This window comes from Cupressus sempervirens, chromosome 9 (genome assembly GCF_028749045.1).
Source record: "Cupressus sempervirens isolate cs-2001-9-10 chromosome 9, ASM2874904v1, whole genome shotgun sequence".
NCBI lineage: Eukaryota > Viridiplantae > Streptophyta > Pinopsida > Cupressales > Cupressaceae > Cupressus > Cupressus sempervirens.
Genome location: NC_143126.1, coordinates 384,598,596 through 384,625,478, shown reverse-complemented (window position 1 = coordinate 384,625,478; position 26,883 = coordinate 384,598,596). Strand labels below are relative to the sequence as shown.

The 26,883-nt window shown below is 37.7% G+C and overlaps 3 protein-coding genes across 4 annotated transcripts in view; 1 reads left to right on the top strand and 2 right to left on the bottom strand.

Moving 5' to 3' along the window:
• Positions 1–5,203: 5,203 nt before the first annotated feature.
• Positions 5,204–26,883, top strand: part of HCF208 (chaperone (DUF2930)) — a 53,674-nt gene continuing 31,994 nt past the window's right edge. Inside the window, exons 1-3 of one of the 2 annotated variants that reach the window (XM_089800244.1) lie at positions 5,204–5,635; positions 5,741–5,853; positions 5,937–6,008. In XM_089800244.1, the coding sequence (XP_089656370.1) occupies positions 5,254–5,635; positions 5,741–5,853; positions 5,937–6,008 (567 nt within the window). In that variant the 5' untranslated portion in view covers positions 5,204–5,253. The remainder of the gene's footprint in view (positions 5,636–5,740; positions 5,854–5,936; positions 6,009–26,883) is intronic. The other variant, XM_089800245.1, reaches the window with a different exon arrangement.
• LOC149538876 (uncharacterized) lies at positions 13,279–14,249 on the bottom strand. Its single transcript, XM_089800243.1, has 3 exons — positions 14,130–14,249; positions 13,620–14,025; positions 13,279–13,488 (listed from the first exon to the last, which is right to left on the bottom strand). The coding sequence occupies exons 1-3, from the start codon at positions 14,247–14,249 to the stop codon at positions 13,394–13,396; spliced, it is 621 nt and encodes a 206-aa protein (XP_089656369.1). The 3' UTR covers positions 13,279–13,393.
• On the bottom strand, positions 14,261–16,548 carry LOC149538875 (uncharacterized). The gene is made up of 3 exons (XM_089800246.1): positions 15,265–16,548; positions 14,616–15,109; positions 14,261–14,530 (listed from the first exon to the last, which is right to left on the bottom strand). Exons 1-2 carry the CDS (start codon positions 15,846–15,848, stop codon positions 14,869–14,871), a joined length of 825 nt encoding a protein of 274 aa, XP_089656372.1. The 5' UTR covers positions 15,849–16,548; the 3' UTR covers positions 14,261–14,530; positions 14,616–14,868.

Below are 26,883 nucleotides of genomic sequence, written 5' to 3'. Positions count from 1 at the left end.
TCACAAAAGAATTTGGCAGAAGGAAAACCTTAGCCCATGACTTTCCTAAAGAAAATGGGGCTTCACCTCATTATTAATAATTTATTTATAGTGGATTAATTATATCATAACACACTATTGACTTAATTATGTACAACTCATTTAACCATAAATGAGTTCCCTTGCACACATAAGGATGATGAATTTGTAATCACCAAACTACCTTGCAATTTGTCCATTCTCCTCAAAATGATTGTTTATATTACAAAGAAACAAACTTAATGTGAACCCATATTGCAAAAAGACAAACCTAATTATATCTCAATCAACCCATTCCCCTCAAACTTTCATGTTGCATTCGAAGCTAAGATACTTAGTGTAAACCCATATTGCCCTCAATCAGGAAGCACGTAAAAAAGGAAAAATAGAAAATGGGGAAAACCCTCTTTTGCAATACATAAAAACATAAGACATGGAAAACTTCAATAACTCTACTAATCAATCAATGCTTGCACGAATCAGGCTTGGAATAGCAATGTCACCTGACAAAAATAAAATAGAGAGTCAATATGAGAAAACAACAATAATGGTAGAAAGCTCCTATAAATCCACATTGCATAAAAACAAACTTATTTATATCCTAGATAAATAGAAGCATGATATTGAAATGAGTGCTTAGAAAACCTAAACAAATCTGCTTGGGGACCTGAATCTTCTATTCTTTCAACTAGGAAACAAAGATCTTCTAACTTCTGTAGGCACTGAAACAAAAGTCTTGTTGCATAGAAATGGGTAGATATTTCCATACAAAATGCTCTAGATAAAAAGATAGATTAGTACACATTCAATTCCATCGGATGAATGGATTAATGCACATTGAACTCTTATGAACATGCATCATACGTATCATTTAATGATATCTACATAGTTTGACCTTTTAATGTCTTCCTAATATTGGATTTCAAAAAATATATTTCTCCTTGCCTTAATTGATGAGAGTCAATAAATTCTTAAAAAAATAATATTTCTATTATTTTATTAATAAAAAATACTAAAATTCTAATGATCAAATTAATACTATATTAACATCTTAATGGATGCATAAGTATAACAAGAGACACAAAGCATAAAAGGTCCTGCCATTAGGACATTTAGTTCAGAGGAAATAAAATAAGATTTGAAGTTGAAGGGGGAAATGAAAAGGTAGTCATGAAAATCTTTTGTTTTGTTGAGCAAAAATCTTTGTACACATTATACTCTTACGTCTTTATAGTAAAGAACATCAAAAGATGGTACGTCCACAAATGACATCATTGGCATAGTATATGGTATCAAAACAAGTTAAGAAGTAATAAATTATATTTCAATTTGTATCTTTAAAGAAATATAGATTGCTCTACTAAGTATTAGTGACAACAAACCGAAATATATGTTGCTTGGTAAGCATTTCCCTAATCGGTTGAACTGAGCCAACAACATGCCAAGGCTGGGTCGGTGGTGGATCCATCATTGTTGGGTTCTAGACATTGTTGGCATAACAAATGCATCATTTATCACTGCTTTTGAACGTCGCGTCTGGGCTTAGTCAAGGGATTATGGTTGCGTTTAAACACACTTCATCTGTTTCAAATCAGACTACAATGGAAACATATGTTCCACGTTGTTATAATGTGGAAGAGACGTAACGACATCTTGTAGAGATGATAAACATCAAGCTTACAAGGAGTGTGCATTTTAGGTAAGTGATGTTAAATGTCGCCTCCTGATTTCTGATGCATGCACTTTCTTTCTCTACCGATTTTCTTTTCCTTCAAGTGAATTTGTTGGAGTAATAGCCACACTATAACCTGCTATAGCTCAGAGGAGAGAGTCTCTTTTCGCCTATCCATAACAGTACAACACTACCTGAAAGTAATAGCCACACTATAACCTGCTATAGCTCAGAGGAGAGAGTCTCTTTTCGCCTATCCATAACAGTACAACACTACCTGAAAGTAATAGCCACACTATAACCTGTTATAGCTCAGAGGAGAGAGTCTCTTTTCGCCTATCCATAATAGTACAACACTACCTGAAAGTAATAGCCACACTATAACCTGCTATAGCTCAAAGGAGAGAGTCTCTTTTCGCCTATCCATAACAGTACAACACTACCTGAAAGTAATAGCCACACTATAACCTGCTATAGCTCAGAGGAGAGAGTCTCTTTTCGCCTATCCATAACAGTACAACACTACCTACCAGCGTCACCCCTTCTATGCCCTCAAAACTTGGAAACCACCATAAATGCGAGGTATTCTATGTAAAAAACATCTAATTTGTTATATGCATTGCACGTGCCCTGTGCGGCGAAAATGATGGGAAAAATTAGAAATGTGAGGTTCCATATTTGAATCGAATAGTCTAATATTATACTTAATATCTCTGTGTATAATCGAGGTATTGAAATGACCTTGGCTTAGGAGGGCATCAACGCTGCATTGGAGAGTGGGAAAATTGCCTTCACATTGATATCGTGGTGGTCAATGAAGATGTAGAAAAACGTTTGTTTGCCACCGTTTGCTTTTATGATTTTTCACCATATTTCCGGTGCTAGTAAATAAAATTTGGTATGGGACATTACATTTATCGTTCAAAGTCTCTTGTATAATAGTTTATCGATTAATAATAATAACTAGCACTTGCACCATAGGAGGTGCAAGGGAATAGTCGATAGACAATTTTGTACATGTTTTGACTTAATTATATATATGTCCAACTGTGTAAAATTGAATAGATTATCCATGTAATTTTTATTGTGTGCATCATTTGTCCCAATCAAAGAGCTTTTTGATTTTTCACCATATTTCCAGTGCTAGTAAATAAAATTTGGTATGGGACATTGCATTTATCGTTCAAAGTCTCTTGTATAATAGTTTATCGACTAATAATAATAACTAGCACTTGCACCATAGGAGGTAAAAGGGAATAGTCGATAGACAATTTTGTACATGTTTTGACTTAATTATATATATGTCCAACTGCGTAAAATTGAATAGATTATCCATGTAATTTTTATTGTGTGCATCATTTGTCCCAATCAAAGAGCTTTCTAGGCTCCTGTAGTCATGTCATTAAAAAAATGAAGTTTCCCAATAGATAGGTTACTCTTCCACAAATTCTTGTCATGGTAGATGAACCCAATAACTCAAGAAACAAGAAAAGGAAAGGTATCTCAACCTGCTTGATTGGTGAAAATTACAAGGAAACACACCATGCACTATCTCGCTTTTCAAATTTATAGGGAGCATCAAGTCCATTCTCCTTAATTGTGACATTGAAGAATGCCTCTAAGACAAAGCCTTCTTGTCTCCCTTGCCATTTGTCATGGGTGTATTGGGGCAAGAGTGATATTTCTTTTAAAGCTTCAACACTCTTTACTTTGTTCGTAGGAATCTGATGATTGAAAGTGACAAACTATCGGGTTAAAAAAATTTGATTCAGAGCATAACCCCAAGTGTCCTTTCATGTTTTGTAGTTACCTGCCTGATGGTTTAATATTTTGAGAATTCCCAAATGTTGCTATCCAATCTTGGACATAGAAGTCCCCTTCATTCGAAAGGAGGTATGAAAAACATTTCGATGACTAGCTGCCAAAATCTCTCAGTATAATTTGCAAACATGTAGATGTAATAAGAAGAGAAAATCAGAGTAACATTATTTAAAGACTCTCACTTGCAAGAAAATAATTCTTATTGAAGTTGACTCAAATAAACCAAGTGTCTATCACAATTTATTTTTGATATCAATTATAGAGATGTTAATGAAATATTTTGCATACAAAGCCATTAAATCTTGATCAAAAGGTTCAAAAAGAAAGGAAAGTAAATGTTAGTACACCCAAAAAAATCAACCATCAATGTAATAATTACTTACTAAAACTAAATTCAAAACAATTGCAAGATTCTTCAGAAGACTAATTTGAACGCAAAATCATACGACACAGTAAACCAAAAAAATTACTACAATCTAAAACATATGTATATATTACCAAGTGACAAGTTGTCTCTGACCAAATATCTTGGGTCTATTCAAAGGGCATTGAAACACAAACTCTCAAATCCTGAGTATTAGTGCTTACAACAATTGTTTCATTTTAGAAGTATTCAATATATTAAATGGACAATTAATACTTAACACATTATATATTAAGATTATTTACATATCTGGTTTTCCTTAAGAGCAATAATTACAACTTATTCAAGCTCCTTTCAATCAATCACACTAGAAACAACAATTAGAAGACCAAGAGTCACAATTTAGAGTCCACTTTTTACAAATGAGACAAATACAACCAATAGAAGACCAAGAGTCACAACTTAGAATTCCACTAAGATGTCCCTCTTGGGATTCGAACTAGGGTGTCCACAATGAGAACTCATTGCTTCAACCAAGCTAAACCCCTTGGACAATACTTAACATATTACAAAATAAACAACTATAAAAATACTAACAATTACAAATTCAATTTGAACTTCATTCATACAAATATGTCAAATACCTTTCTCATCTCAATTTTTTTATTAATTGAAATACTCTAACCCTATATTTATAGGCAGAACTTCAACACATGACAAGATTTATGCATAGTTTTAAAGAAAATTTAAAATAATGAAAAATATATGATTTTTTGTTTTATTTATTATTTTATCTGAGTCTTATATTATTTATTCTAATTTTTATATTTTTGTTTAATAAAAAAAGACAATTTATATTGATTACTTTATTTTTTATTATTATTTACTTTAATAGCTAAATTAAAATTAAAAATATTTTATTTTCCAATCAATAGAAATATATTTTATTTAGTATTCTAGAGATTTAGATATCTTGTTATTGTTTATTTTATTTTTGATATTTTTATTTAATAAAAAGATAATTTATTTTTATTATTTTATTTATTAACAAATGAAAAAAAATTTGAGAAAATAATTATTGAGTAAATATTTATTTAATTATTAATATAAAAAATCTTAAATTTAAATTTGTTTAAATCAATTAAATAAATAATAATTAGTTTTTATAGAAATAAATTATTTATTTAATTATTCATACAAAAAAAATCTTAAATTTATTATATGAATTTTTTCAAATATTATTATAAAGATATTTTCAAAAAATTAGAATGACCTTTGTCTCCGTAGGCTTTTGTTAACTCTCCTCTTTTCCTTTGTTATATTATTGTCTTCTCCGTAAGGACATTGTGGGTACATCTTGGAGCAATATGACGTACTTATGTTTTGCAAGGAATTACATAGAGAAAACATCATCCTCTCTCCTCGGCATCATTTGAATGCACGTTATCCAAAACAAATTACAAAAAAAAATACGGCAAATCCCTCGCTATGTTGGAGCAGGGGGTTGGGATCGAGGAGGAGGAGAATGAAGAGCAGGATGGTAGGAATGGGAATGGGGACGAGGATGCTAAAGCCGGTGGTGAGCGGGCCATATGCGCTTAGCCTCAGTTTTCTAACACCATTCCCACACCCATCTGTAAGCAAATGGTCCTCTTCGCTGAGGACAAAGCGTAAGCCAAGTTCGTCAATGATTATACCACATGCTCGTAACGACAATTCTATAGATATGAATGACTTGTCTGTGTTCCGTTTTACTCTGGGTGGGTTTGCTTCTCTATCCTCATTCCTACCCAACCCTGCCTAATTGAAGTTATCAAAACAAAGACAGGTCATGGCCTTATAAAATTATGTATAAGTGTTTGCAGGAATAGTGGGCTTTGACGAGTCTAACCTACCGAGATTCATTGGGATCCTTTTTGGTTTTCTTTTGGTGTTAAATCACGTTTTCACTCAGACTTCAGTCACTGCAGCACAGCTTGTAAGTGCACTTAGGATTTCTTTCTACACAGAATTTCCTTTTTTTTATTTGAAGTTTAATAACATTTTCAACTGTCTCGCCAGAGATCGGAATTCGTGGGCCTTTTTCTAGTTGCCATTACCATCAGCATTCCATATGTCGGAAAACGCCTCAAAGTATGCATTCACAAATTCTCTCCTTGGGAACTCTTCGATTTTCATTTACTATACTCTTCCTTTACATAATTTCTTATGCAAAATTAGAATGCAGAATGCCAATTAATGCTTCCTAGGGACACCCTTTACAACAACCTACAACTTATTTACAAACATGTATCTTTGGCACTTTTGGTGTAATATTATTTCTTCACTGAGGTATTTTGTTTAATTTTTTTTTAGTGTTTGTAACTTTGAAAAAGAAATAGAAAACAATTTAAAAGAAAAAAGACTGCTTAATTTATAAAATAGTGGGGTTTACGTTTTTTTGGGGTAGGGTATGCCCCCTGCATCTCTTGAGCCTGTGGTTCTTACAATACCTTCTTACAAATTAAGTAGCCTGCCAACAAGTTTGGTGGTTCGTCATAAATGGGGCCTACCACTCTTCTATAAATGGCTCTGCCGCTTTTGCCACCCGTGCTCCAACTCCGAGCAACCCAGGCAACACCTCAGCTAGTGGTGCCACCCACAGTCTAGTAGCTCGCCACCATCAACCAACCAAGGATCTCCTTCTATTGCAATTTTTAATTTTGTTGGTATATTTTGGAGGCTGATATTCTTTTATTTGGAGGCAAATTTTCATCATTGTTTTATTGAAATGAGCCAAAATATTGTTCATGTCATAGTTCTGTAGACAGTTTCCAATATTGATGTTTGGTCTTTTGAAGAAATCATATATTCTTGAAAGGGATGAGATTGAAATTTTTTTAGGTGTATTTTTTGAAAGTGTATAATTTTTCGTTTACTCCACACTTTACATTAAACACAATCTAATTGTCTCCATTCTATCCTAAATTGTACTTTAGTATGTTGCCATTTTTTGACATTTTGTAATACACCAAGATCAACTCCACTTTGTTGTATTTTGTAATTAAAATTATACACTTTGTTGTATTTTGTAATTAAAATTATAAATGCTCTAAACTAAACTATGACATGCCACAATCATTTTTGCTGGTGTGTAATTAGTTGAGCTATTTGGGGAGGGGACGACATACAGAACACACTCAATTGTGCAGTGTTAGTTCTTAGGTTTTAGTCCACAAGCAATTTAGGTATTTAGTACTCCATGAGTTGATATAAAGTTCCAAATCTTGGGGAGTTCATCGTGTTTCTTTCTTCCCTTTTTATCCATTTCAATATCCTGCAAAAAAATGTCTCTTGCTCTCTCTATTAGAGAATGGCATCTCCAAAGTCTGTCCACATCCAACATGGATGATTGTTTTCATGTAGGTTTTGCCCCTCTTTAGCTAGACTATTTTTGAAGCCTTCCAAATCATTTAGGGTCAAATGTGCTTATTTCTTGAAGAAAAAATCATGATGGATATGAATTCTTTTACAAGTAGATTGATGAAATAAAGGCACCTTCTTTGACAAAATTACATTAATAAATGCCTAATTCTTTTGCACTATATTCACCATATTATTGGGATGCCTATCTGTCCTAATGCATATTTATAATCTTGATGACACCATGTAATGCCTCTCTTTTAGCCCATTCCAACATCTTTGGGAACCCCCAAATTTCTTGGAGAGCACCAACCATAGATGGAAAATTTGTTGATTAATTGTGGAGAGGCAATTTTTTGCTGAATTTTTGAGCATGCCGAGTTTTTTCGGAGAAAAAATCACCAGAAAAAAATTGAAGTTTTTGAAAAAAAAAACTTGCTTGCATTGATGGAAGAAAGGAGGCTTCCAAGCCCTTGTCAGGTGATTGCAATCGATTAGAGGCGGATTCAAGTGGATTTAAATTGTGGATTTCAACCATTTTTTCAAGAAAAATTACTTTCCCAGGTAGTTTTACTGAGTTTGTGTCAATGTTTGGATGACATTGAGGAGGTGGACAATGAGGAGGATGAGTTAGAAGAGGATTCATTGCTAGTGCAAGGAGGAGCTACATCAAAGATGGAGTGAGCCACTCATATCATCAGAGATACTGAACAAGGAGGCACATTCACGTCCAACACAAGATTTTGCTTCTAGGATTAGACCCTTGTAATATCCCAGTGGATTTTTTTTCCCAATTTATCACACAAAATTTCTCAAAAAAATATCAACAGCTAAATTATGCAATAATCTTCAGTTTTAACCAGCAAAGTACCATAACTTCCAAGTTGAAAAGGACCCAAAAATATTAGTGCATTTCAATTTTCAGTAGTACAATTTAATACCCAACAACAATAAGATTATCATCAAAATCTTCAGTAGAATAACAATCAACTCCAATCGTACATACAAAAACCGACAGTCAGATTGGAGAATAAGAAATAGCTTTAATAAGCGCAAGTGAGACACTTGATATGATGTCTCCACGGACAATGGGTTCTTGTCCACTGTCTCCTGACTACAGGGTTTTTGTCCTCCAAGCTGGTTGAAGCTGAGCCTCCAATTCTTCAAGAGAAGAAAACTGTAAATCCAAAACCAATATCCAATCATAACTGCAAACGAGCTCCCCCCCCCTTCTTCAAGCTCAACCTGGCGACTCTTCACATTCCCCCTTATGTCTTTCGTCTTCTTCCCCTTTTGTCACCTTTTGATCTCCTTTTTAATATTAAAATGACTTCAAATGATTTGCTTTAAATTCCAACTAAGTCACTTCAAAATAGTTTATGCATTTGGCATAATTTCTTAATGTCCCAAAATGTGGACAATACAATTCTCCCTCCTTGAGATCGCTTGCCCTCAAACAATTATGAATCTGCTGTAATATTGAGATCCCATAAAAATCTGCGCAAGTAGCTTTATAACCCACTCTGATATCATAACTTGTCATACTGCGAAGCAAAGAGTCCAAGTGCAACTCATCCATCCATAGGAATTGTGGATCCCAAGTTATGCTGCTTCTGCCTATTGTGCTACTTTGAATCAATTTGCTACATGCCTCAAACAGTAAAGTAACCTAACACAATCCACAAAATGCAAGGCACTCATCCTGTCAACGTCTCGATCCCAAATCAGCTTGTTGACCCGGTCTTGAGAGGAGGAATAGATGTCTGACAATCCACCAACCTCGTGCATCAGCCAATTAAACAAGTAGATGCCAAACCCCGCCCCCCCCCTCCCCCACAATATGTATAAAAATCAACTCTCTTATCTCCAAATGTGGCTTTCATAATCTGATCGGCAACAAGAATGTCCACTGTCAACAAAGTTGTCACTATGCCATTGAACTGAAAAGGTAAGCATCTCATATGGGATATCCCTTGAGTAAAGATGATTCCAGAGATTTGAATACAACTCAGTGCACCTTGTATGCCAATTCAAATTTTAAATAGCAACATGTAACCAAGCAGGGCAGTCTTGAATAAATCAAAAGGGGGTAAAGATAAAATCACCCATCAGCTGCTGCCATCTCATGAAAACTAGGTGATAAATCTGTAGGTAAGCTTTAGAAAACCCTCAGTGCATATTAGGGACAACTCTGGATTTTCTGCTTCACCTTAAGTGTTACCCATCAAATCTCTACCTCCACCAAGGGAATGATAATCATCATATGGAATTTCAGAATTGATATCACTTGTATCAACATTGTCTTCATAATCTTGTGAAGATGTGTAACTGCTGCTATAAAAATCAGAATTCACGTGGTTGGTTTTTTGGTGGTCCTTTGGGTCTTTTTTAGCATAGAATGTCTCATTTGGAGTGGGGGACATGAAATACCATGTTCACCTTCATTCTCACTGAGGGCACGAGTCCCTTCTATCATTGGTATGATCTCCTTGGCCTTGAGATTAAGATCATCTTCTTTGTGAGTGGCTGCCATTTAAGACTGATTTTCAGCCTGAAATAAAGAGAATGTGCCAAGTTCATCTACCTCCTTTTCCTTTTCTTCTCCAAACTTAATAGCAAGTTCCCTATAAACTCAAAAGCTGCAAGTAATCTGATTTCATCTTTTCGAATGCTTCTTTGATTGTTTGTAGTTGTGTACTAGTGAGTCCACATTAAAAACCCTGTTGCCTTTCATCACTTTGAGTTATCCACATAAGTTCTTCAATGAATTTGTGAGAGTCATCTGCCCTTGTTAATGCTTGTACACGATTTTCTTTCGTAACTAGTGGCCTGTCCATCAAATCTTGCGGTGATAAAGGTTTTCATTCAAATCCACATAGGGAGTAAGGGCAGTTGCACATCAAATTTTCTGATTTGTCCTCTACTGCTGGAGCAGATTCATCATCATCCTTAACTGCTTCTATAGCTGGTGTCATGCACTCATGAAGTGATAATGGAATAACATCACGCCATATATGGATTCATCAAAGGAGTTTTCCTCTTCACTAGTTTTGTCAATAGTAATCATCAATTCACCAATTAAAAGCTGAGAATACCTCTCACTAGTAGCAATGGATTCTTCCATAATCTCATCCTCAATAGTGTTTGGCTGCATTAGTTCTTTATTGACTTCACTATGATGATCATGTGTCCAAGACTCATGATATGTAAAGCAAATCTGCTCTCTTCTTATTTGGTTCTTGCAGAAATTTGAAGATCTTGCGACCTATATACCTGCTGATCTTAGCTCATGTCCAGTCATAAATTCTCTAAACATGTTAAACTTATGTTCAATCAATTTGTAAAATTCTCTGCTGGGATTTTCTCTAATATGTTCTGCTGGTTTATGAGTACAGGAATTTTGTCAAACAGTTCTTAAGCACATTTTGAAATGTTTCCATATCTAGCACTGTGTGGATGTAGGTAACTGATCAAATTTTAAAATCAGAATACTGGAAATTAACCTCTGAGGAATTCTATCAAGCAGATTGCAAACAGTATTAGGAAACACGTAAGATACCACTGCAGCACCCAATCTACTTTCCCCTATTTCAACGTTAGACAATGGATTTCTAACAGTTATAGTAACCACAGACAAAGAGAATCATTCATGTCCCTGTTAATACAGTGATTTCTTCTGAACTACGGCCTCCCAACTATAAGCATTAAATCAAACAGTTGTGGAGCAATAACTTCATAGTTGACTTCCACATTCCTTTAAATACATAGGCAAGGCTGGGTTATTTCACTGACGGCTATATTATTTCTCTGAGATCCACTGCATATTGCCACTATTACAAATAAAGTAAAGAGTTTAGCAAAGAGAAATAGATGCACCTGTCCAACTGAGCCCTGCAATATCACCTTCCCGTAAGACGTGAACATATGGTTGGCTGAGAAATAGATAAAACTTGAAGTCTGGCTCGTGAATGCTTGCTACTGCCGATGAGGGCGTTGGTATTTGCTGTTGCCCCACGAGGAAAGACTCGGCATCGCCCTCATATATCCTGACGGCTCATGTTATTAGTTCCTCTTTACCTTACGTGCTGGAAGCATTTGACCGCCTGTATAGCACCAACCTCCGCTCAGAGACTTCACAGTTTTAATCACTTATCGCAGTGTTAGCGCTACTGACATTGTGGTAACCCTTTATCCTGGGTACAACGGTTGGTCTTCTTTCCCACTATCGTGATCCAATACAATACCCTTTCTGTAAAGCCCGCGTGCAACAACAACCCCAAACAATGGCAACTCAGCTCTGTTACGTGTGTCTTCTGGATGTATTTGGTCGGCCACGACTGGTTAAATTTCTCAGAACTTAGGAAGGGGGGGGGGGGGGGGCTGCTAAAGCTTCTCAAACCGCTGGCACCACTACTGCTAAAGCGAACTCTACCTCCTAATAGTAAATCAATTCGCATTCAATTCCAAATTTGCAAACAAATAAACTTACTCCAAGTCTGATGCTGACAATCTTGCACAACTAACTATTCACCATCAGCTTAAGTCACTGCTGTTAACAGTCATGCATTCCCATTTCTTTCATTTCAGTCGGAACCTCCTGTATAATTTGCACAACTGTAATTCTTCTTTAATATTGCAAAGATGGCAGATTACTGGGGCTACGTCCAGATACTACCAATACTCTTAAGGGTTTTTGTCCTTAAGAAGAAGTTCCAGTCACATTTAAGCAACCAGTAGGTTTATGAGCATTTGATATCAATTTCCTTGTGTGTTAATCCCAATGCAAACACGTGCATATATAGCCTCAGAATGAGGGAAAGTACAAAGTACCAAGAATGTGGGATTAAATGACATTTTCGTCCTGTAGTCACTTAAAGCTATTGAGTAACTTTAAAAACATTAAAGTGACTTGGCTCTGCTTCATTTAATTAAATTAAATTACTCATTGTGACTGGAAAGCATCCTGCAAAATTGATATTAATCCGATTCGGGATACGAATCCGATTCGGGCACTTGAATTGGATCCGTGGATTCGTGATTTTTTTTTTCCCGATTAGGATTCGTGAAAATATATATATATATATATATATATATATATATATATATATATATATATATATATATATATATATATATCATAGTAACGTGAATCGGAATCGTATCGGAATCGGCACGGCCGAATTGAATCGTGAATCGGGGGTGAATCGCCGGTGAATCGGCGATGAATCGGCAAATTTGAAAAAACCCTTTAAATGTAAAGATTTTAACAATTTAAGACTTATTTCATGCACCCTTTATTGAATATAACTTAAAAACACTATAACATCATCAAATAGAATCTAACATACATAAACATGAAACATAAAATCCATCACATACGTAACTATGTTATCATTATGTACTAAAATGTAAATTGTATGCTAGCTGAAGTAAATAAAAATCAAATGATCATAATGATTCAAAATATAGAATCAGTAAGATGAAATCATGAAGATCTATAAGACATCAAATCATAAATGTATGTATAAATCTAAGATGAAGATCCATGAAAGTTTGAAACATATGTCTATCAGTGATTCAGTATCACTATCAATATCTATACAGTGTAAACAAAATATAAAAACAAGGCTCCAGCTCAAGCCTCATCATCCTCTAGCTCTGCTGCAGCCTCAACCTTAGCCTCTGAGTATCCAGTTTGCCTATGAGAAAGGCGTGTAAGGTAGGTCCTAGAGGACCGCCGAGCCATGTCCCCTGCATGGGCAGTGGGCTCATGAATAACGTCGCTAGGGCTTGCGTCTGTGCGTGCGCGTGTGCGTCTACCAATGCCTGAACGTGCTCTAGCTGCCTCCTCTGCCCTAGCCACAGCCTCAGCCTCTACATCCACCTGGTCAACCCACGTGCGGTCTTCTTCAGTGAAGACTGGGTCCACGGTCTCTGTGATCCACTCTGATTCTGGATCAATCTCCTCTAGAATGATCGGAGAGGAGTCAGCGCCCAAAATCTGTCTAATCTTAAGACGAAGGTTGTAATGAACAAAGACAAGATCATTCAACCTCTGCACTGTCAACCTGTTTCTCCTCTTCGAGTGGATGTGCTCGAACATGGACCAACTGCGCTCACATCCAGAAGCGCTGCTCGGTTGACTCAGAATGCAGATGGCAATTTTTTTGAAGGTTTGGGGTTGTGGCCCCAAACATTTGCCACCATCTATCTGAAATAAGGAAAAAATAAAAACAATTAGTCTCATTTACAAATTACAACTCTAAAATTAATGCATTATATAATCAACTTTAAGTTTAGAATCTAGATTCATGAACATTGAATATATTATTTAATTTTTACCTGGCTGTAGTGTTGTCTGAGCATTTATGGCCATCCTGCCAGAGAAAAGTGGCCCCTCCTTATTGTTGAACTGGTCTAGCTCAACAATCGCAGCAGCGCTATTTTCATCGCTACTCAATCTCTGAATCACTGTGTATAAGCCAGTGAGAACCTCCGCATCCGCCTTGAACTCAGGACGGAAACGAAATGCCGGATTCAGATAGTAAGCTGCTGCGTGGATGGGTCGATGGAGCTGATTCTGCCATCTCCTATCGATGATGTCCCAAATAGGGCCATACCTCTCCTGCACTCCTGCATATTGGGCTCTGATGGCCTCCTTGGCCCTATCCATGCCCTCATAAATGTAGCCCATAGAGGGCTTCTCCCCATCAGCAGTTCGTAGCAAAGCTACAAGGGGCTCAGTGACCTACATATAAAGTAAAACAAAAAATTTGAGTCAAAACTTAAATATAAAATAATATTACTTAAAGTAAAAGCAAAATACTAAATGTTAAATTGCAATAAATTTACCTTAAGGATTTCTCTAGCGGGTTTCCAAAAACCATCCTCATCAAATATGCAATCCACCACATTTAACCCTACAGTGGTCGTAGCATAAGAAGAGCAAATCCACTCCTGCCCAACAAACATGTGCCTCAATCCATCCCTTGATGTCAACAAGGACTGCAAGGTGATGAAATTCGAGGCAAACCTCGTGATACCTGGGCGAGCTAACTCCTTGCCTTTTGTGTACTTCCTCATTGTGCTAAGGACAAATGCATGATTATAAATGAATTTGCATATATTTTTTGCCCTTTCCACACATGACTTGACAAACTCAAGTTTGCCAATTTCCTCCAACATGAGGTCAATGCAGTGTGCCGCACAAGGGGACCAAAATATGGTGGGGTGCCTCTCCATCAAAAGTTTACCTACAACAATTTTAAGTCAATTAGAAACTCAAATTTCAAAATTCAAATAAATTTATTTTCAAAACTTGCAAAGTTAAAAGTTTACTTGCTGCAACATAATTTGCTGCATTATCCGTCACCACCTGGATCACATTTTGTTCTCCCACCTCTGCTATAACTTCCTCAATAGCCTCACATAAATATGTGGCATTTTTTACATGTGCGGAAGCATCAATAGATTTTATGAACATGGTATATCCTACAAGTAACAAAACAACGAATTATAATATTAAATGGATCATTAACGAATTAGCATTCAACAAATCAAAATTTACAATGTATGTAGGAAAGTAGAATGATCAATCACCTCCACAGGATACAAGAAAATTGAGGAGTGTTCTATTCCTCCTATCGGTCCAACCATCAGTCATGATGGTGCAACCCTTTGCAATCCATTCCTTTCGGTTCTCCTCGAGGTCAACCCTCATGTCCTCTACCATCTCATCCAAGAGGTATCCGCTCAACTCAGCCTCAGTTGGGGCTTTAAACCCCGGACCACAAATAGCAACCGCATCTATCATATTCTGCCAATAAGGAGCCCTGTCACAAATAAAAGTTTAGATGTCAAAGACTCAAATTATAAAACAAGTAGATATAATTAAAGTTTTACTTTTACTTTTAATTTTAGCTTTAAAGAAAACAAAGAAAAAAGAATCAATTACCTAGCTGCAATAAATGGAATGTTGCAAAAGTACCAAAATTTGCATATCTCCTTTCTGGCAGCATCGTGAATCTCCTTGTTCAAACCCATGCCCTCAAGCATGGGTTGGGAACCAGGAGTAGTGCGGGGCACAAAGTAACTATCCATTCTGTTTTTCCGCACTCTAGGCTGCAATAGGTTGGTGTGGAACTCCGTCTCAGTATGTGACCGACTGGCACTAGCACTAGCACGAGCAGAAGAACTAGGATAAAAAGGAGGCCTAGAAGAACCCTCTCCAACACAACCTACGGATGCGGAAGCTGATGCAGATGCAGATGTGGATGCGGCTGCGGATGCGGGAACATGGGAGCCAATACCCCTTAACCCTTCAACTTGCATTTTCCTATTTGCTTTTTCTTTTTCAATTTTTTCTAATGCCATTAAGCAAGTGCGTTTTGCCTCAGGAGTTTGGTGAGTGCAAACTGTAACATCATGTCCAGGTATAGCAGCAATGTGGAATTTCAATCTATAAATACCCCCGGAAGTTATTTTTTCTTTACAAAACATGCATTTTGTTTGATATTTGGTTCTTCCAGGAAACTCTTCATTATATTTCCAACATTCATCTTTTTTACCCATTGGAATTTGTGAAAAATGAGAGCAAAGGCTGCTGCAATAAATTTTTTTATGTAAAATATCAAAGTTTGAAGCTAATAAAAATTAGAAAACAACAAACCCTAGCTTGCAACTTAGTAAAAATAAAGAGCATTCAAGATTTACACTAAAATTCTTGAAAACTATAGAAATTTAACAAAAAACGCATAATACACTAAAAATTTAACAAAAAATGCATAATACACTAACATGCAAGAAAAAAAAAAGCACTTACCTCTTGCAAATGAGTTGAGGAGTGTTGATATTGGCTCCTTAATGCTCCCAAAGCAATTGATGGGCTCCCCAAATGGCCTGCTGATCTCTTTGGTGCTCCTCCTTTTTGCCGGTTGGAAACCTATGGCTTTTCTTTTCTCTTCTTCTCTCTCACTTTTCCTCTCTTCTACTCATGCTTCACAAATAGAAGGCCCTTTAGGGTTATAACAAAGAGAATAGGTCAAAAACAAAGTGAAAAAAATAAATGATTTTTAAAAAAATTTCAACTTCCCTTTTTACATGCCGCGGGCGATTCACAGCCGATTTTTTAAGGCGATTTTGGCGATTTTTACATGAATCGCCTGAATCGGCAATTCAGGCGATTCATGGCCCAGAAATCGGCGATACCGATTCATGATTCAAAAAAAATCGCCCAGGATGAATCGGGTCGCGGAATCGGCGATTCAGGCGATTCTCGTTACTATGATATATATATATATATATATATATATATATTACTGATTTTGCCCAAGCCCCAACTAGTAATATATATATATATATATATATATATATATTTATTTATTTATTTATCTCATTTATTAGTATATATAATGCATAAAAAGGTCATTTTAGCACTAGAAAGCCAAAAAATATATTTAAAAAAGTCATATTAAATAACTTAGACTCACTTAAACCTGTCAATCCTTGAGGATTCACGTTGGATCCTTGAGGATTCGTGCCTGGATTCATGCAGATCCGGGCAGGATCCTTGTTTTACATAGTGGATTCGTCGGGATTCGTGGGCCATGAATCTGGACAAATCCACTGTGTAAAACAAGGATCCTGCCCGGATCTGCATGAATCCAAGCACGAATCTGGATCCGGATTGGACCTGAATCCGGATCCGGCCTCTAGGGCACGAATTCGGTAACTAGGATATTAATCTATTCAGATGTGGAGATAGATTAATTTCTGTCACCTGGAGCTAAAATCGAGAAGGGAACATGATAGTCCTCGCTTCCCAAGATTGCTTGCCCTCAAGCAATCTCAACGCTGGGTGTTGCAATATGGACTCGCCCTCCCAAGTGGCATCCTCATAAGGCAAGTCTTTCCACCTGATCAGATATTCCCTGATAGTCTTGTTGCGTAGCTTTCTCTCCCTAGGTTCAATCACCTCCTTTGGTACCAAAACCAGTTTACCCTCTTCATCAAGTGGGGGTAAACTCTTTGAAGTCACAATCTGCTGACCCACTGCCTTCTTGAGGCACGAGACATGAAAGACATTGTGTATCTGGCTATCACCAGGTAACTCCAGCTCATACGCGACCTCCCCTAACCTCTTGGTGATACAATAAGGTCCATAAAACCTAGGCGTAAGTTTCTCGGCCCCACTTCTCTTCAATGAGCTCTGTCTGTAAGGCTGTAGCCGAAGAAAAACTCTATCTCCAACCTCAAAACTCCGCTCTGTGCGATGTTGGTCAGCGTACAACTTCTGCTGATTCTGCGCTTGCTGAATATTATCCCTGAGAGCTCGGAGAATGTCTTGCTACTCCTCAATCCAATCTTTGGCTAATGGTGCTCTGCTGTCTGATAATGCCAAATCAATAAAAGAGAGGCTCATAGTCGTAGAGAGCACGGAAAGGAGTCATCCGAATAGACATATGATAGGTGGAGTTATAACAGTACTCCCCTGAATACAGCCACTTGACCCACGCTCTTTGCTGTCCTGCAATGTAGTTCCTCAAGTAACCTTCCACCCACTTGTTCACTATCTCGGTTTGGCCATCAGTCTGTGGATGATAACTTGTGCTAGGAGTCAATTCTGTACCAGTCAATCTGAAAATCTCTTGGCAAAAAGTACTGAGAAATCTACTATCTCTGTCACTCACAATGGTTTTAGGTAATCCATGGAGTCTAGAAATCTCACGAAAAAACAATTCAGCTACCTTGGAAGCTGACCAATCTGTAGATATCGCGAAGAAATGCGCATACTTGGTCAACCTGTCCATCACTACAAAGATGCAATCTCTGCCTTGGACTCGCGGCAACCCGGTGATGAAATCCATAGAAATGTTCTCCCATCTTTGAGCTGGAATGGGGAGGGGCTGAAGTAATCCTGTTGGAAAAACTTGTTCAAACTTGTTCTGCTGACAAGTCTGGCACTCTCTAACATGCTGTAGCACATCATCCTTAAGCCCCTTCCAAGAGAATCTCTCTCTAATCTGCCTATAGGTTTTGAAAAACCCAGGGTGCCCTATTGTCGGTGCATCATATATGGTGTGCATAAGGTCCTTCTTAAGGTTAGAATTGGGTACTAGGTAAACTCTATCCTTACAGTATATAATATCATTCATTACCTTGTACCGCTCATCCTGAAGTATGCCGTCTGACTTGTGTGTGCATTTTTGGATACTCCACTAGTAGCTGTGATCTCCAATCCGCTGAAATTTCAGAAGTGACGTAACAATCCAGTACTGGGGGTCTACGAGATAGAGCATCAGCAACAACATTATTTTTCCCCTTGACATATTCAATGTCAAAATTATATGCTTGTATCTTGCTGACCCATTTCTGCTGTCTCTCATTCAATTCCTTTTGTTCTAGGAAGTAACGTAAGCTATTATGATCAGTTTTCACTGTAAATTTACTTCCTACCAAGTAGTGCTTGAATTTTGCTAAGGCATGCATTATGGCCAGCATCTCCTTATCATATGTGGAATATAATACCTCGCTGCCTCGTAGTTTTCTGCTCTCAAAAGCAATGGGGCGGTGGTCCTGCATCAAAACAACCGTTATTCCACTTCCCGATGCATCACACTCTAAAACAAAGGGCTTAGAGAAGTTAGGAAGCGCTAGCACTAGGCATGAGCTAATCACCTGTTTCAGCTTATCAAATGCTACCATGGCGTCCTTTGTCCAAGAAAAGGCCCCTTCCCGAGTAAAATTGGTGAGGGGTGCAGCTACCTGGGAAAAGCCCTTGGCAAACTGCCAATAATAGGAACATAGACCAAGAAAACCATGCAACTCTGATACATCCTTCGGTGGTGGCCAATCCAGAATCGCTTTGATCTTCTCCTGGTGCACCTTAACTCCCTCAGCTCCAATCACATGACCCAAATAAAGAATCTCAGTCAACCCAAATTCGCACTTGGATTCCTTTGCGAATAAAAAGTTCTCCTCTAAGATACTAAGAACCTCATCCAGATGCTGTAAGTGTTTCTCCCAAGTTCTGTTGTAAATCAATATGTCATCAAAGAATACCAAAACACACTTCCTTAGCTGTTTCTTAAAAATATGGTTCATGCAAGACTGGAAGGTGGTTGGTGCATTAGTGAGCCTCAATGGCATCACCAAGAACTTGTAATGTCCGTAATGGCATCTGAAGGCTGTCTTATGCACATCTTCTTTCCGGATCCGTATCTGATGGTACCTTGAGCGAAGATCTATCTTCGAGCAGTAAACTGCCCTGTGAAGCTCATCCAACAACTCATCAATGCGAGGAATCGGGTACTTGTTCTTGATAGTCCTCTTGTTCAGTGTGCGGTAGTGTATGCACATCCGAAGGGTGCCATCCTTCTTCTTAACTAGCACTACTGAAGATGCAAAGGGACTAGAGTTGGGTCTGATATGTCCCATATCCAAAAGCTCCTTTATCGTCTTCTCTATTTCCTCCTTGTAATGCCTAGGATGACGATAAGGCGTAGTAATAACAGGTTTAGCTCCCTCCTCAAGCTCAATAATATGCTCAAATTCCCTAGCTAGAGGAATCCTAGTAGGAATATCCTTGAACACTCTCTTGTGCTTATCTATAACTGTTTGGATGTCACAGTGATATCGCTGTCCTGTACCCTATGTCTCCTTGGACGAGATAAAACACTGAGTGGCCCACTCTATATCGTGTCTCAAAATAGCCTCCATCCTGTGAGCTGAAATCACCCTAGGACTATTATCAGATATAGCTCTGAGGATCACCAATCTATCATCTTGTAAAAACTCCAGCTACATAGTCTCATGATTAAATGTATACCGACGAAGAGTACTCAACCATTGTCTTCCCAAAAAAGCATCCAGTCCATCCAGATCAACCACATAAAAATCAGACTCTAGAAGTAACCATCAAACTGAATTTGGAGTCCGGCTACCTTCTCTGTGCACCTCAACACTTCTCCACGAGCTACTTGAACATCAAACTTGGGTATGGCCATGGTCTATAATCCCCTCCTAGATACCATCTGTGTACTGATAAAGTTATGCGAGGCTCCTGTATCTAAAAGGCAAATAATACGCTGACCTCTAACAACCGCTTTCACCTTGAAAAGATGACATGCTGGATCACTCGAAAGGGTAGCTAGAACTGGAGGCTGCTCAGTAGGGGTTTGTTTCTTCTTATCTTTACCAGGCTGCCCCTCAACTTCCTCCTTCTCCCTGTCCGCACTGTTATCCTCTTCCTGTGGCACTTCTACCTCTTCCTCCTCCTCAGAATGGACCTCAACGTAGTGGATTTTGCCTTTACCCAAGCATCTGTGATCAGGAGTCCAAGGCTCCCGGCAAGTGAAACATAACTTCTTCCTCCTCAATTCATTGCGTGTCTCAAAATCCAATCTGGGGGTGTTTGTCTTTTGCTGTTTTTTCTTCCCCTTAAAAGAAGTGGATCCTTTATAGGATTTCTTAGGACGCTGTGACAATGAGGTAGGTGTGTCCAAATCGTGAGCAATCTTAATGGTGTCATCCAAGGTGTTTGATTTTAGGACTTTGACCAAACCTCTAAATTTGTCATGTAATCTTTCTGTGAATAACATCACCTTGCGTTGCTCGGACATATCTGGTACCATCATCGATATCTGCTGAAACTCATCTATATAGTGATCCAAAGTCCCGCTCTGTTGTAATTGGGCCAAATCCCGGTAGTAAACCTTGATATCCTTCCTGTCAAAATGAGTAATCAGCTTTGAGCTGAAAACCTTGTATGTAGTGATGAGTCCGTGATCCTGGGTAACAAGTCCATGGTGCCACCAATCATAGGCTGCCCCCTCAAGATGCATTGTGGCAAATCTAATAGCTTCTGTTTCCATCATGGGCTTGAGTGTTAGGTAGGTGTCCAATTTATGAATCCATGCCTTGGCTGTAGTTTTATTGCTGCCATCAAAAGTGGGAAGTGTTAATTTATTCATAGCATGTTTAAGATCCCTGTTTTGCATCCTGGGCCTCCTATCATGTTGAGGTCTCTTAGCGTCCCTCTTTTGGTTCATATATTGATTAAAAGTCAAATTTTGTTTGATTGGATCCGGAAGTAAATCCTCCTCATCATATATAGCTATAATATTATCAGGTAACAAGGCTAGAGTTGCGGGTTGAACCACTTCTTCTTTAGCATTATCTCCTACAAAAACAGGCATCAAGGGTCTATCTGTATTCCGAGTAGGAGTTCTTGCTGTAGGGGGTGTCCCTGCTATGCTACCACCCCCACTATAGTGCCTGGGCGCTCTCCTATTTACAGGAGCTAACTTCTGCATGGCACCTGTGAGCTACTGTAATGTTGTAGCAATGTTATTCTGCCCTTCTTTAATGGCCCGCATGGTTTCCATTACTTCCCTATCTATTGCTTCGTCATTTCGTGCCATTGGAGAAATCAGTGCTTGTTCCTGAACTTGTTCAAATCTAGTAGTTTGTTCAACCTGTACTTCTGGCCCAAAACTTATATCCTCATCTACTGAATAACTATCTTCCACTACAAGATGTTCTGAAGATTCTGCCTTTTCCGGCTGAAAATGACGGAATGTATATTGCCTTTTACTCATTCATGAAGCTACAAAAATAATTTTTCCCACAAGTTGGCACGGTCTGTGGCTCTGATACCACTGAAAAATTCTCTGCTGGGATTTTCTCTAATATGTTCTGTTGGTTTATGAGTACAGGAATTTTGTCAAACAGTTCTCAAGCACATTTTGAAATGTTTCCATATCTAGCATTGTGTGGATGTAGGTAACTGATCAAATTTTAAAATCAGAACACTGGAAATTAACCTCTGAGGAATTCTATCAAGCAGATTGCAAACAGTATTAGGAAACACATAAGATACCACTGCAGCACCCAATCTACTTTCCCCTATTTCAACGTTAGACAATGGATTTCTAACAGTTATAGTAACCACAGACAAAGAGAATCATTCATGTCCCTATTAATACAGTGATTTCTTCTGAACTACGGCCTCCCAACTATAAGCATTAAATCAAACAGTTGTGGAGCAATAACTTCATAGTCGACTTCCACATTCCTTTAAATACATAGGCAAGGCTGGGTTATTTCACTAACGGCTATATTATTTCTCTGAGATCCACTGTACATTGCCACTATTACAAATGAAGTAAAGAGTTTAGCAAAGAGAAATAGATGCACCTGTCCAACTAAGCCCTGCGATATCACCTTCCCGTAAGACGTGAATGTATGGTTGGCTGAGAAATAGATAAAACTTGAAGTCTGGCTCGTGAATGCTTGCTACTGCCGATGAGGGCGTCAGTATTTGCTGTTGCCCCATGAGGAAAGACCCTGCATCACCCTCATATATCCTGATGGCTCATGTTATTCGTTCCTCTTTACCTTACGTGCTGGAGGCATTTGACCACCTGTATAGCACCAACCTCCGCTCAGAGACTTCACAGTTTTAATTGCTTATCACAGTGTTAGCACTACTGACGTCGTGGTAACCCTTTATCCTGGGTATGACGGTTGATCTTCTTTCCCACTATCATGATCCAATACAATACCCTTTCTGTAAAACCCGCATGCAACAACAACCCCAAACAATGGCAATTCAGCTCTGTTACGTGTGTCTTCTGGATGTATTTGGTCGGCCACGATTGGTTAAATTTCTCAGAACTTAGGAAGGGGGGGGGCCTGCTAAAGCTTCTCAAACCGCTGGCACCACTACTGCTAAAGTGAACTCTACCTCCTAATAGTAAATCAATTCGCATTCAATTCCAAATTTGCAAACGAATAAACTTACTCCAAGTCTAATGCTGACAATCTTGCACAACGACCTATTAACCATCAGCTTAAGTCACTGCTGTTAACAGTCATGCATTCCCATTTCTTTCATTTCAGTCGGAACCTCCTGTATAATTTACACAACTGTAATTCTTCTTTAATATTGCAAAGATGGCAGATTACTGGGGCTACGTCCAGATACTACCAATACTCTTAAGGGTTTTCGTCCTTAAGAAGTTCCAGTCACATTTAAGCAACCAGTAGGTTTATGAGCATTTGATATCAATTTCCTTGTGTGTTGATCCCAATGCAAACACGTGCATATATAGCCTCAAAATGAGGGAAAGTACAAAGTACCAAGAATGTGGTATTAAATGACATTTTTGTCCTGTAGTCACTTAAAGCTATTATAAAGTAAATAACTTTAAAAACATTAAAGTGACTTGGCTCTGCTTCAGTTAATTAAATTAAATTACTCATTGTGACTGGAAAGCATCTTGCGAAATTGATATTAATCTATCCGGATGTGGAGATAGATTAATTTTTGTCACCCGGAGCTAAAATCGAGAAGGGAACATGACACAATTCGTCGACAAGATCATAAGCCAATAGTGAGATTATATTCTCCCTTGTCCATATAGCCAGCAAATCTGATTGTAATTGCTTACATATGTCATCATCCTCATCGAGGATTAAGGTCATGATGGTTTTTATGCAAGCTCTCACATTGTTTGGTTGATGTTTTCTGTAATCCCTTAAGAAACATTGTATCAATCGTAGAATCATTTCTTCACAACAAAGATCTAACATGAAAATAAAAATTTGATCTTTGTCATAAGTTCCAAAATTTTAGCCCCCTTACCAAAGGTAGAATGTTTAACATCATGTAGTCCCCTATGCTGTCCACAATCAATTGCACAACCTTCTTCAAGATGCTGTCATTATATGGTGTAGGAGCTGTAATTCTAATAACTTTACTAAAGCATGAGGCAACTCGTAACCTCACCCTTTCACACAAATGTTCCATCATCCTATGTTGGACTAAGGAAATTATTGAGGGCTGCAAGACCCAATTCAACAATCTCCAATCAGATTGGTCCATTTTTCATTAAACATGTATCCAATTTTGCCAATTTAGAAAGAAGACTGTCCCTAACTTTGATAGGTTCCAGTTGCAAACCAATGATGTACAATTCATTTCCTATCTCTTCTTCTTTATACAAATCTTTGAGCTGTTTACCATTGGATGTGTCATTAAACTCTTTTGAGAACACAATGTTTTTCAGATTTTCCATTGTTTTTAATTTTGCAATATGTGACCCCTGTTAGTACCAAATTTCTGCCTTACACATTGAAGTATTTCATCAGACAGTTTGCTTGTAATTAAATGACTATAGGGCAGCAGTAGTAATCAATCACAAGTTTCTTACTTAGGAGTTCAATTAATAGTTCATTACATATGCAGATTGGTCCCTGAAAATATGAAACAAGAACAAATCATTGTTACAAAGATGTTTCACCCTACAAACTCCCTGTAAGATATGCTTAGCAGATAATGTTAAAATCTCCATAATGGTCTGCTACCTTTTTCAGATCCCAAAATGATATCCTCAGAGTGTTATGCTGGAAGGTTTTAACAACAGATAACAATAGCTGCAAAATTTAAATTCTGGAATCATATCTGATAACTATACGAAGAAGGGGACATATAACAGGCTACCCTGTATTAGCCTTTTTGATACCTTGCATTAATGGGATTAGTCCTTCCAATGCATTAATGGGATTAAAAACTCAATCTGCAGAAGTCAGATTGCACGGATTATTAGCTTGTAAACTTTTAGCTGGAGCTTTCAATTGAACAACTTCCCATCTCAAAACATTGGGGATCGACCCAATAAGTGTTCGGCTTCAGAAAACATTCATGAGAGTTCTACTTCTTTTCACTGCTCTTTGAATTCAAACTCCTCGTTGTTCCAACTGGCGGCTTCCCTAAATTAGACAAAAATGTCTCTCAGTACTGTCCTTAGACTCATAGGAAACAACAAAAGCTGTCATTCAGGTTACCCGGTAAATTCTACAATTGCAACTCTTAACACCCGCAACTGATATCTGATTCAGGAAAGGACATGAGCTTCTATGTTGTGATGAACTTGACTGTCGACTTATATAAATTTATATCCAGTAATGACGTATGGCTTCCCCTGGTTAAACTTCCTGTAGTCTTCGAAAATGTTACTTCTCTACAGCCTCCAATATACAAAGATTGTTTCTGTGATACTTCTTTTTAGATGTAGTGAAGATATGATTGCCGTAAATGAAATATTTGCACCAACAATTCTGTAACGGCAACAGTCCAACAAAAATGCCAACCAATTGTTAAGAGCGACGTCTGAAATTTTCAGGTTCAATTATTACACAATTTTCTGGAACTAGCACCAACTCTCATGCTTCCAGCAATAATTCATGGAATCAGTTCACACCTGTAGTCGCTTCCATCCAAACACCATTCTGTGTAGTTCTCGACTAACAGTCAGTCATAGTTTGTATTGTCGGCATTGACTACCGTGTTGAGTATGGTATTTTCATTGAATCATGGTGTCTGATGGAACTCTAAATTTTAGCAAATTTTAGAGTCCCGAGCACCATGGCAAAGGGAGAATCTTTAGATCTTACCCACTACTTATATCCAAATAATATGTTTCAAAACACGGAGAGCTGTGATAAGAAGAATGTGAAGAAGAGGACTGGTTTTGAACATTGAATGCAAGCTATCCCAAATACATTGCCAATACAGGCTCCTATTTTGATTTTCAGAATATAATTATATAAATAAAGAGGTCAAGCTTCAGAAACATGTTATGTAGTTACAATCTGTACACCTGGACATATTTTAATGACAGTAACTAAGTTTAGGCAGTAATCATTGATCAAACAGAAGAGACAACAAAAAATAATGAAGTCAATGGAGAAAAAATTTGATGCATATCTTACTACAGGCATCGAATAAATATTATATTCAGTATTGTGAATCTATCCAAGAGACATAGAGGTTTGTTATAGTAGAATCTGGGAGCGCAGCAGCAGATAATTACAAGAATATTGTGCTTTTGGCTGTTGAGATTTACCACTCTCATTGATTGTGTCCAATGTCCGACAGTGTCTCTGAACAACAAAGTCAACAAAGAGTAATGAAGATCTGATGTTCCTGTTTTAAGTGGTGGTATTGGTCTGATATAACTTTTGCGAAATGATAGGTCTGTTGTTCTAAAGGCCTGATCAGCAATGAGACCACTGGCATCAATTTCCAAACTTATCAAGGACCTTATCGTAGGTCACAATCAACGTTTATGCTCCCAGCTTGACTCAACAGTCTCTTCAGTGGTGTGAATTGAAAACCTCTTGACCAGATGTGCACAGTTTGCAAATGAGAATAATAATCTCTGGAGAAGAAAGTGATGGACATATGTGTACACCAAATAGTGCACAGTTGCAATCACAGACAGTCCAGATCATGAGAAGTTTTAATGAGCAGCAAACTATAGTGGATAACGTATTTAGCTTGAGCAACATCTAGATGAGAAGAGGTACAATGAACCTTGAAATATAAAATAATGAGGCACACAAAGTTTTACAGTATTGAGAACCAGACTTGAAGAGGTTGATGATTAATGTACATGTATGAGTATAGTCTACAGAACTATGTTGACCATTGACAGATGTGTAATAAAAGGAGCCATCGTGAGTCTAGTATGTGCAAAGAACGGACTTATAAAGTCCAAGGTAATGATGAGAAGAGTCACTATTTTAAGATTGGAAAGCAGAG

Excerpts from the sequence above, each read along its gene's own strand:
- LOC149538876 (XM_089800243.1), bottom strand. The coding sequence starts at position 14,249 with ATGTTTGTTGGGCAGGAGTGGATTTGCTCTTCTTATGCTACGACCACT. Across the intron at positions 14,026-14,129 it reads CCGCTAGAGAAATCCTTAAG|GTCACTGAGCCCCTTGTAGC; the intron begins GTAAATTTATTG and ends CTTTATATGTAG. Across the intron at positions 13,489-13,619 it reads TCAGACAACACTACAGCCAG|ATAGATGGTGGCAAATGTTT; the intron begins GTAAAAATTAAA and ends TCCTTATTTCAG.
- LOC149538875 (XM_089800246.1), bottom strand. The coding sequence starts at position 15,848 with ATGGGTAAAAAAGATGAATGTTGGAAATATAATGAAGAGTTTCCTGGA. Across the intron at positions 15,110-15,264 it reads AAGGAGATATGCAAATTTTG|GGCTCCTTATTGGCAGAATA; the intron begins GTACTTTTGCAA and ends TATTTGTGACAG.